We start from the raw sequence: 12,062 nt of genomic DNA, 5'->3' as shown, positions 1-12,062 counted from the left end.
ACACCATGTTTATAAATTTACAGTGAAAGAATAGTTCTTAAAAATATGCTCTTTTGCTAATATAGTGAAAGTCTGAAAGAATGTTCCACACGTTTTTAAATTTTATTTTATTAAAACCATTGTGATCTACAAAGTCCTTCATAGTTGAATTTCAGATATACAGTGTTCCACACTTTTAAAAAAAAATATTTGAGGGTCTGGCTAGCCTAGGACGGACCACAGTTTGATCCCCAGGTGTCCCATATGGTCCCTCAAGCCAGGAGCTATTTCTGAGCTCATAGCCAGGAGTAACCCCTGAGCATCAATGGGTGTGCCCTCCAAAAAATTATTTGAAATACCATGATTAACATTATTAATAGATGTATTTTAGGCAAACACCAATACCACCACCAATGTCAACTCTCATCACTAGTGTTCCTATACTCCATGCCCTCCTCTAACCCCCCCCCATCTTCCATATGCACCATCCCCACCACCACAGCCACCATTCCATTTGTGTCACTTAACAAGCACAGTACAATATTTGGTGGTTGCAGCTTAGATCTCATGTTTTCAATGTTGTCTAGTCTTTGCTGCAAATTTATAGCTATAATACTCTCCCACATAACCAACATAACAAAAACCCTCAAACCCTGCTCCTCCATTACTTCTCTCTTTATCTTCTTCCCATTTTCATTTGTTTCCTTCTCTGTTCTTCTCCCACCTAAGCTCTGAGTCAAGGATGACACAATGACCAATTTTAAAAGACCCAAAGGTTGGTTAGTTTTTGTTAACTATATGAAAGCCTCAGCTTTTTTTCTTGATTTTAATGTTTAATTTTATTACCTTTTTTATAATATTTTTATTTAAACACCTTGATTACAAATGTGATTGTAGTTGGGTTTCTGTCTTGTAAATAACACCCCCTTCACCAGTGCAATATTCCTATCACCAAAGTCCTGAATCTCAACTTTTTTTTCTCAAAATACTACAAAATTATAATGACTTATATATTATATCTTATATAAATTATATATTTATTCTCCCAGTTCTTAAAGTTCATTTATACTGCTCTTTCCCTCTCTTTATTCAGAGCCAAACCATAATTTTAATTACATTTGAATTTCCTCTATCAAATCTTTCCCAATTCCTTCAATATGCCCTGATTTCTTTTTTCCTGGGCTAAGAATACAGGCACCACAATTTAAAGTTTAATAGCTTTCTAATTAATATTATAGCTCCACTTATGTAAAGGTAGACTCAGTAAACTTTTTTTACAATTTTTCTGACTTTCGATACTACATTAAAATGCTATTATCTATATATTTGTATTACTGTATAATATGAATATTATTTGTATTTGTATATGTATATATACATATATATGCAATATTATATGTATATTATGAATTTATTTCTAAAATTCTGAATATGTTTTTTCACTCTGACACAGATGTGCCAGATCACATCTTCTACATTAACATCTTGACAATTATGGACATTTTAATTTGAATTATTTTTAGACCTGTGTTCCTCAATTTTTCTTTCCTGTTCTTTCCCTGGCCTAACTGGCTGGCTTCCTGTATTGTGATAGCTCATTTAAACAATTCTTCACCTGTTGCCCTCTGAAATATGCATATGGACCCCAGTTGAGAAACACTAGCTTAGACTTGCTCTGGTATATATGATTATCAATAATCCTGCAGAATTATTTCTGTGATGCTTATTTGCTGTGGATAGATTATATAAATAAAAGTTTCTTCATGGTCATACAGATTTACTTATTTTAACAAAAGGCTTTAATTTTCTTGCTAATTTCATGTTCTACCTTTCTCGAAATGGTGAGTATTCAACTTATAAAGCTTTAGTGCTCAAAATATTTTAATATTTTAATTATTCCGTTTTCCTCATTTTACTAAGATTATTAATATTTTATTACTTGAAAAATACTGAAGATAACTAAAAGTATAGAAACAGAGTAAAATGCAAAATTTACGAATTTAAAATTATTCAGAAATTCAATGTTTGTATATAATATAATCTGACATTTTTTTTTCTGTCTAGGTTTATTTCAGTATTATTTTAATAACACAACTCCACTTTGCATTTTACTTTTGTTTTAAAAGGGAGACCGTGGAAGTCCAGGTCCTATAGGTCCTGAAGGGGAAAAAGGTGTTATGGTAAGAACACAGTGATTGGAAAGATTTGTTTGTTGCAACTGTTTGAAACTAGACATTATATTGAGTGAAGTAAGCCAGGAGGCAGACACAGGACCGCGAGAAAGACAAATGCTGTGGTATATAAAATAACTGGATGAGGAAATTAATGTAGTAAAAGGGGATGTCTAGATTACTCTTGATCCCAGAGCTAGGAGGACAGAGAAGAAAAAAAAAATCAAGGCAGGATGATGAAAAAGGAAATAATGGGGAACAGGGCTCAGGCTTTACTTACGTTGATGATTTGGGAAAGTGGTTTTACTATACATCTAAATCACAGGCTCAACAACACTGAAAACATGAACTGCTTCTAAAATGCAACCACCAAACTCTGTAATATGTCTGCCAAGGTGGGAGATGGGATGGGGAGGGGGAGGTTAAAGGAATATCGGATAATTAGGTGATGGGTTTTGATACTGGTGGTGAGATTGGTTTGAAATATTATATGCCTAAAATTCAACTACCAATAACTTTGAATACAATGGTTCTCTAATTAAATTTAAAAGATTTCAAAAAGGAAATAAAAAAACAAAAGATTTTTTTCCAAAGAGCACAATAAATTTAAGGTATACCAGAAGTAGAATTGCCTTGAATGTAATTTACATAAGTGATACTTTCTTATCAAAAATTTTCTAAATTTTTAGATTTACTTCACCTTTCACAGTTGACTTTCCTGAAAAAAATGTTAAAAAAAAAAAAAGCCTCTGTATGCGACTGGAGTGATAGCACAGGGGTAGAGCTTTTGTCTTGTACACAGCCAACCTGGTTCAATACCAGGCATCCCATATAGTCCCCTGAGCTGTCTAGGAGTAATTTTTTATTTTTTATGGATTTTGGGGCCACACCCAGTGATACTCAGGGGTCACTCCTGGCTATGCGCTCAGAAATCTCTCCTAGCTTAGGAGAACATATTGGACACTGGGAGCTCGAACTCTGGTCAGTCCTGGGCCAGCTGCGTGCAAAGCAATGCTCTACTTCTGCGCCATAGCTCTGGCTCCAGCAGGAGTAATTTTTGAGCTCAGAGCCAGAAGTAACTCCTTGAGTACTGCAAGGTGTGATTCAAAATAACAACTAAAGCAAACAAACAGAAAAACCTGAATCAGATCATTTAAAAAATATGTTCATAGTTTTAAAAGCAAAACCACCATAAACTAAAATGTATATACTAAAGAGTCTATTACGATTCTACTTTTGCCTTTGTGTGTGTGTGGGGGGGGGGTGGGGGGCAAGGTTTTTTGTTTTTTGTTTTACTGAAAGAAACTTGCTTTAAAAGACGTGAGAGGAGGGGCCGGAAAGATAGCATGGCGGTAAGGTATTTGTCTTGCATGCAGAAGGATGGAGGTTCAAATCCCGGCATCCCATATGGTCTCCTGAGCCTGCCAGGAATGATTTCTGAGTAATTCCTGAGTGCTGCCGAGTGTGACCCCAAAAAAATAAATAAATAAATAAATAAATAAATAAAATAAAAAATAAAAAAATGTGAGAGGAAACAAAGGAAACCTGTTAAAGAGAGAACTAGATAAATAAGCGAGATGTGTGTTCAAGGAAGGCAAGTCTGCATGTTTGCTCTTTAGAAAGAGTCTCTGAAGCTGTTCTTAGGGGACCCAGAAAACATTCCTGCTAATGCTTGGTCATCTGGGCTAGAGGATTCAATACTAAAGCCCAAGGATGGCATGCTGCTCTAGAATTCTACTGTTGTGTTTACAGATAATTGTCATTTTGTAAGCTCTGTGATTATGTAGTAGAAATGTTAGAAATCTAGAGTTCATCTTAGTCATTTAAAAATCTTTAAAGAGCCAGCAATTTAAATGTCTGTTTAAAAATTGTGATAACTCATAAATTTCATATCTAGATCACAGTTTTGTTTTTAAACAAAGTTATAATAAAAATAAACTATTATTAATAAAATTACCTTAGCTCTCATGATGTGTTTGGTGGATCATATCTACAATTTCATTAATAACATTTTATTTATATTTACTATTTATCAAATGTATTATCACCACTAAAATATCCTCCAAAACAATGTTTATGCCATGAAGCATGGTTATTGTAGAATTTGACAGCTATATTATTCATATTCATTCATATTGTTTAATTTTAGAATTGCATAACTTCTGAAAATGACCTGGTCTTATAAGCTTTGTAACACACACTTTCATAGTATACCATAACCTATAGAAAGATAATATGATTCTTTTTTTTTTTTTTTTTTTTTTTTTTTTTTTTTTTTTTGTGGTTTTTGGGTCAATAACCCGGCAGTGCTCAGGGGTTACTCCTGGCTCCATTGCTCAGAAATTGCTCCTGGCAGGCACAGGGGACCATATGGGACGCTGGGATTCGAACCGATGACCTCTTGCATGAAAGGCAAACACTTTACCTCCATGCTATCTCTCCAGCCCCCGATAATATGATTCTTATCTTTGTAGATGATATGATTTTCACTAACAAATATTTTTTCTAGAAAATGACTTTCTAATAAAACTATATGTTCATCTATTGTAAATCTGTTTTATTTTTACTCTATCTTTGGAATGGTTTCTTCTGTGTCGATGACTCAGCTTTAATTAAAATAATTTTATATAATTAATATTTTATATCTCTTTTTATTTTAATTAAATTTTTTAGGCTATCCAGGTCCTCCTGGGCTACCAGGACCCAGTAGGTCCGACAGGGAATACCAGTAAGTACAGTACAGATGTGATATTTGTGCTTAGAATTTCTGTTTAAACTTAAATATGTTTCTTTGTTTACAATATAATTTTTGTTCTGTGCAAAGTAGGCGTATGTAAGTTGTTTATGTTCCCTACCAATCAATGCAAAATGTTCAAGAATCGACATGTCATCTCTTTTTGAATTTCCTTTTTATCTAGTTTATGTTTTAGAAAAAAGAGGAAATTTAATAACATATAAAGGAAGAATGCAAATGAATTTGTCATAAAGTAAAATGAGGGAAACTAGGACTTTATAAATACACTGAATATTTTTGAAGTGCTAGGGAATGAATCAAGAAACTTCACAAGAGTGAGTCATTCATTCTATCACAATAAGCCACATCCCTGATGCCTAAAGCATATTTTTAAAGGAGATAAATCAATCTTATCTTTAAAATCACCAAAGGGAAAAAACAACATATCCTAAGAAAATTTTATAACTATTTTTCTGATAACGACTCCTGTGAATTTTTTGTAGTCTTAGTTTTTAAAATTTTTCATGTGTAGAGGTCATGTGGGAGCAAGAGGGACCACCGTGGGAGTCAAGGTCCTAAAGGCAGAAGAGGTAAGTAACCTAATCAAGTATATTTGGCCTGAAAACAAAATGGCTTCATAAAACAGTACCATGTTCTCCCCCAAGAACCTAAGGTGGTTGGTTTCGAGTCTTGGCATCTCATATGGTCCCCTGTGCCTGCCAGGAGCTATTTTCTGAGCAGATAACCAGGGAGTAACCCCTGAGCATTTGCCAGGTGTGGCCGAAAACCAGAAAAAAAAAAAAAAAGTATTTTTTGAAAGATACTACATCAATGGAATAGTATTTTATTTATATTTTTAAATATTTTTAGACTAAAGAAACTGTGGTTTACAAAGTTTAGTCAAAGTCGAATTTTAGGCATAATATATTTCAATACCAATTTCAATAACCATCTCGACCACCAATGTCAAATCTCACCTCTGTTCATCTCTCACCCCCCCCCCTCGCTTACCTCTGTCTATCATCTTGTCAGGTATATTATAAATTTTGGTGGTTGCAACAACACCATAGAAAATGAGATTATAAGTAAAATTATTTTAATGCTGTATATTATTAAATGAGTTTCTATTGTTGCCATACATATTTATTAATTTTTGAGGGAGTTTCTTCCTATTATATTACTAAACAACACTTAAAAGTATTTGGTTTTCTAAACCTTTCTAAATGTCCGGCTTTATATCATAGCCTAAATTTATTTGCTAAGGGTATTAACCTTTATTTCTTTTCAGCACTTGAAAAAATATTAAAAACCTATTTTATTTAAACACAAATTTAAGACATTAGTCAAAGTTCTAGGACATTTACATTTCACATGAACCAGGAAATTCACTTGAAATCTTCTGTTTCTTAATCTTATGAAATGAGAGAAATTCTTCATCATAAAGCTGTATGGAGAAAAAAAATTAAGTGGGTCTGGGAGTGAGAGAGAAGGGGAGGTGGGGGCAGGTGAGAAGTAATTTTAGCTATGTAAAGGAAGGTTCATTGGACTTGTTCAGTTATAAGTTTATAAGATTTATTTGTCAAGGAGGTGATTTATTTGCCAACAGAAATTGGTAATTAATTATGAGATGTTCTCCCCCCCCCCCGTGCTTGATGTAGTCTTTTCTGCCTATATATTAAGCTGATAATATCCAAAAGCTGAAACTTTGTCATCTTTGGGTCAAAAATATTTTTTAATTCCAAATTTGGAGTTATGTATTTGGAAAGTTTTTATTTTTATTTTTTTAATTTTAGTGGGCCGGAGAGATAGCATGGAGGTAAAGCATCTACCATGCATGCAGAAGGATGGTGGTTCGAATCCTGGCATCCCATATGGTCCCCCGAGCCTGCTGAGGGCAATTTCTGAGCGTAGAGCCAGGCATAACCCCTGAGCGCTGCCAGGTGTGACCCAAAAACCAAAAAAAAAAAAAAATTAGTTTAGGATTCGTGGTTTAAAAAACTGTTAATGGTAGGTTTTAATTTGTAACTAATTTTATCACCTCACCCTCCACAGGCATGTCTGCTTCCCCCTACCACCTTTCAAGTGTGATGTCCCCACCATCTTATTCACCTCCGATCTTTCCCTGTTTTGCCTACTGAAGATCTACTACCATTTAAACTCAGACTGAATAGTTGCTATGTAGCACTGCCATGGAAATACCAACTTCATAAAATCTTTCTCACTGTTTCTACCTCAAATGGATATACATTTGTAATTTGGTTTACTTTGAATATTATTACTATTCTACCAAAGAAATATGTAAAAAAATATGATTCCCAAGAAGGTTGGGTGCTTAATTACCAGTGGTAGATTTTAATCTAGACCTTACTTCTTGTTTTGGTTATTTTAGAATATTGAACATTCATTCTTTTTCATACTCTCTGCTACTTTCTGTAATTACCACCAAAAAAAAAAAAATTAAGTGTTTTGCTACAGGGAGGATAAAGGAAAATAGGCTAAAAAAGTGCCAGAGGAAAAAGTACTCTCTTCAGGCTACTGAAAGAAGAATAAGATAAATATTTAAGCAAGGTTTTGAGCAATTGATGTAGAATCATGCTTTAATCATTGCTCTCTCTTTCCAAAAAATTTAACATTCTAATCAAACCTCTGCCTGAGGACCATAGCATTTGCCATGGCCTGACTTGTCATGACTCATATTCATGTTCTGTCAGAATGGTCTTCCCCCAAATATTTGCATAAGCTAGTTTCATCTCCTTTAAAGTCTACCTACATGTCAATTGAGGAATTTACTATTTAAAATAAGTTTCCACCTAGGTATCCTATGATCTTTTAGCTACCCCTCTCACTTGACTATCTGTTGTCTTTTTTCATGTTTATGAATTCATTTATTAATAAATTTAACTTTATGTCTTATTGAAGTACAAGGCAGAAAAGTGATTTGGAACAAGATCATAAAGTACATTCAGTGCAAGCCGAATGAAAATGATAGGGCTGGTTTTATGACATTTATTTTAGTATGTTTAAGACACTATAAATCTTCATGGAGTATGAGTATCCCCTCCAATCCCAGGAGGATCAGTTGATGTGATTCCCCTAAGACTTCCCAGGAAGAAGTTCTATTATAGTTAGCAGATTTTTTGTTGTTTTTTTTTGGGGGGGATCCACGCCCGGCAATACTCAGGTGTTATTTCTGGCTCAGCATTCAGAAATCACTCCTGGTGTTTCTTCTGGGACCAGATGGGAAGCTTGGGATCAAATCCAGTTGAACTGCATGTAAGGCAAGCATCCTACCTACCCAATGGATTATCTCTCTACCAAGGGTCTCAAACTCGCGGCCCGCGGGCCGTTTGCGGCCCTCCGTACAACATTTTGTGGTCCTGCCCTAGAGGAATCTTTTTTGTTTTGCTTTGCTTTAGTTGTTTGGGTCACACACCCCAATGTTCAAGGCTTACTACTGACTTTACACTCAAGGATCACCCCGACTTTGCCTCCTCCGGCCCCCAGGTAAATTGAGTTTGAGACCCCTGCGTCTAGACTCTATGGTTAGCAGATTTTTAATCAGATAAAAATAAGGGTCAAGGACATGTCTCAAAGAGCGGAGCACAAGATTTGCGATAAGAGCTCTAGATCCTATTCTTAGGGTTCCATGATCTCCTGATCACTGGCAAAGGTAAGCTAAACAGAAAGTCATAGTAATAATTATTGTCGGTGGGTGTTGTTAAACTAAGACATGGCTCCACATAGAGTACAAGAGAGGTTTGGGGGTGTGGTCCTTCAAATTATCATGTTGTGCTGAGATATCACTAGATGGAAATCTTCAGTGGTTCATTGTTCTTTCTAAATATATGCTCCAGTTCATCTTTTAACTTTCAATTTTTCCACAACTGTTAAACATCTAGAAATACTGAGCAATACTATATATAATTAACAGTCTCACTCTAGAGAAACAAACTTCTTGCTTGATTTTTTTCTTTTCTTTAAATAGCATTTCAGATACTAAGGATTGAACCCGTACACATATGTAAGGTACATGTTCTATCTCTAAGCTTAAGCCCCAGCCTATAACTGCTTTTCATTCCACTTTTACCAGTTGCAAAAGGAACGGTGGTATTCTGGTTGCTAGGGTCTGCCAGAGAGATCACCTGCACAGCCTGGTTTATACCGGGTGGGAGGAGCCACGTGTTCCTCTCCCCCACAACCCCCCTAACCCGGGACCCAGCTGCTCAGCCCTGATGTGAAGGCCTGGCATGGTGGTCCTATATTCCTGCTGTAGGGTTTAGTTCAGGGGGCCTGTCAGCTAGCTCTCACCACCACCCCCAGGCATTCCAGTTACCAGTTGCAAAAGGAACTGGTGGTATTTTGGTTGCTGGGGTTTGCGGGGGTGTATCTTTATCTTTCTCTTACACTATCCTTTTACTAGAGTTCCTTATGTTTAGTGTTTATCTATGAAAGCATTGCTCCAAATGTCATAGTTTTATTCCCCTTCCAAGACCTGTGAAATTGTTCTTCCTCCATTTAGCCTATCCTAATTGTAACCATTTACGTGTATTACTTTATCTTATATAACTTTCATAAGGAAGCTTTCTTATCACTTTATATAATTATATATAATATATAATATATTATAATATAATAATAGTATTCAGATAATGTTTGTAGAATTAAACTAATTTAAGGAGGACTTTTTTAATCTTCCAAAAACAGATTAAATCAATAAATATGCACTTTATTTTGGGGGAAAATAGGCCTACTAAACTATTAATAGTATTGAGGTGTCTCAGGCTATTCCTGGTATTACTATACCCAGTAGTGCTCCAGGATCATGCCTGGCTACACAAATTTTACTGTAGGTCATAAGTGTAAGAGGATCACCTCAGGGTATACTGGAGGATCAATTGGGGATATACACATGCAAAGCCAGTGCTTTAACCTTTTGAAATATGTTCTCAACCCCTGAAATGCCATTTTTAGTAAAGAAGACTCTTTCAACAAATGGCTTGAATCATCTATGAAAAATAGGTTCATTATATACGCAGTTTATTCTTCTTTGTGGCCATGACCTAGAAGCAAGCAGATGAAGTTTGTCAGCTCAAGAAGAGCATAGTGGTGAAGTGGGGTTTTTTTTTTTTATAACTGAAATGCAATTGCAAATATTTTTGTAATTATGGTTCTTAAATAAAATATTTATTTCTTTATTTAAATAAAGATATTTATTTTAAAAATAAAAAATAAGAGCTTAAACAAAATAAAAACATTTCAAATCAACAACAGGTTAATTTTTTTTTTTATCTCCAGGGACCAAGAGGACAAGATGGTCTTTTAGGGGAACAAGGTATACAAGGTGTCAAGGTAATCACATATTTTCTCATTTTATTTACAGTTGAATTAAATTTGCAGTTATATTGACCCCCATATGCCTTACTTATTTAAAAAAAAAACTAAAATGTATTTCCAGAGCCAGAGAGAAAGTATAGTAGGTAGTGTGCTTGTCTTGCAAATATTAAAAAAAAACACATATAGTCTCCCAATTCCTACCAGGAGTAAGCCCTTAGTATAGCCAAGTGTGCCCCCCCTTAAAAAAAAAAAACAAAGTGTATTTCCTTTCAAAAATGTGGTTCTAATTTTTCTTGGTTTAAAGTATATAACATTTTATAAAACTTTTACTATAAATGTGAGGGAAATCATTGTAGGTATTAATTATAACTGAATGGGGTTTTGTATATACTAGCATATATAAGTACATAATTTATATACTTTCTAACTCCTCTGTTATTGATATTTGTTAGGGTGAACAAGGTGATCAAGGAAAAAAAGGGCCTCATGGTCTCATTGTAAGTAAAATAACAGATCACATTAAAGATAAAGATTTAAGAATTGTCCTCGATTTTGTTTGTTTTGTGATATGATTAATATTTGGAGAGGAAGCTACTTAATCTGAATTTTTTTATTTCTTATATAGGGTAAGACTGGGAATCCTGGAGAAAGAGGTGCTCAGGGGAAACCAGTAAGTAATTTAAATGATTAAACAATAAACTATTTTTTAACTACTTTAATTTCTGGCACAATCAACATAGTATTCATTATGTTAGACTAAAAATTCAAATGATTTTTCTCCTTCAATTACTAGGTTAGTGTTTTACTGGGTCAAATTGTTTATTAATTCTTGGCTTAATTTTACCTTTCTATCAAGAGGTAGCTATTACTTTTACTTCACTCCAGATACTATAAATTAATATTTTTATAAAATTTATTTCACAATAAAATATCATATATAGTGACATAATTATCATTATATATAAAACTAACAAACAAAAAATCCCTTAAATATTCTTGCCTAATTTCACTTTAACTTCACTTGAAGTTTTTAATAGATCCTTGGAGTGTAAAGTTACATGTGTCATCATTTTTTTCCAATAGATTTCTTTGCTAAATATTTTTTAATATTTTAAAATGCTAGATGCTTTCCTACTGTCAAAACTTTTTTAGAAATATGTCATTTTTCCCTTGGGAGGCAGTTACTTTTGTGTTAAATGTATCTAAGTAAATATATATATGCATATATACAATATACATCATTTTGAACATCACTTAAGTATATGGATATTCTAATTGTTTTCATTTGTAACCATAATTTTAATAATAACATTTTATTTGTTATATACATATGTGTAATTTAAAGTTTTTAATTAATAATAATTTAAATGGATGAAAAGGACAGGAAAAGTACTAACAGCTGCTGTCTTAGACATCACTAAAATTGTTGCTTTTACCTTTTCCTTTTTGAAATTTGCTGCCCCCTGCTTGTTGCTTCCCATAATAGCATTATGTTTGACAGTGGTCAAGCCTAAAGCTTCAGAGACCAGAAAGGAAAAAATGCCTATCCAGGGAGAGAACTTGTTTGTGGCATTGCATTATTGGTCATTCCCAAGTAACAGTCATCAATATTGATATTAGTCATGTTTATTTGTATTTTATTTATATAGATGCTGTTTATTTTGGATTCTTTCTACTTTGCTGTGATGTATACAAAGCTAATATATTAGAAATAGTGGGTAATTTTAGAGTTTATCAAGTACATTCTTAGTATAGATAAATCAGAAGAAGTTTCTAGGACGTATCAATCCCTGACACAACATATGAGTCCTGCCAGAAGTGATCTCTGAGCTCCTCTGGGTGTG

The 12,062-nt window shown here is 34.0% G+C and overlaps 1 protein-coding gene across 1 annotated transcript in view; it reads left to right on the top strand.

The window, feature by feature from the left end:
- The window catches only part of COL24A1 (collagen type XXIV alpha 1 chain), a 319,520-nt gene that overhangs the window by 190,780 nt on the left and 116,678 nt on the right, over positions 1 to 12,062 (top strand). Inside the window, exons 26-31 of the mRNA XM_049772551.1 lie at positions 2,106 to 2,159; positions 4,824 to 4,882; positions 5,417 to 5,474; positions 10,180 to 10,233; positions 10,671 to 10,715; positions 10,844 to 10,888. Of these exons, the coding sequence (XP_049628508.1) occupies positions 2,106 to 2,159; positions 4,824 to 4,882; positions 5,417 to 5,474; positions 10,180 to 10,233; positions 10,671 to 10,715; positions 10,844 to 10,888 (315 nt within the window). The remainder of the gene's footprint in view (positions 1 to 2,105; positions 2,160 to 4,823; positions 4,883 to 5,416; positions 5,475 to 10,179; positions 10,234 to 10,670; positions 10,716 to 10,843; positions 10,889 to 12,062) is intronic.

The sequence above is a fragment of the Suncus etruscus genome, chromosome 4 (genome assembly GCF_024139225.1).
Source record: "Suncus etruscus isolate mSunEtr1 chromosome 4, mSunEtr1.pri.cur, whole genome shotgun sequence".
Taxonomy (NCBI): Eukaryota; Metazoa; Chordata; class Mammalia; order Eulipotyphla; family Soricidae; genus Suncus; species Suncus etruscus.
This window is presented reverse-complemented; position numbering and strand designations above follow the sequence as displayed.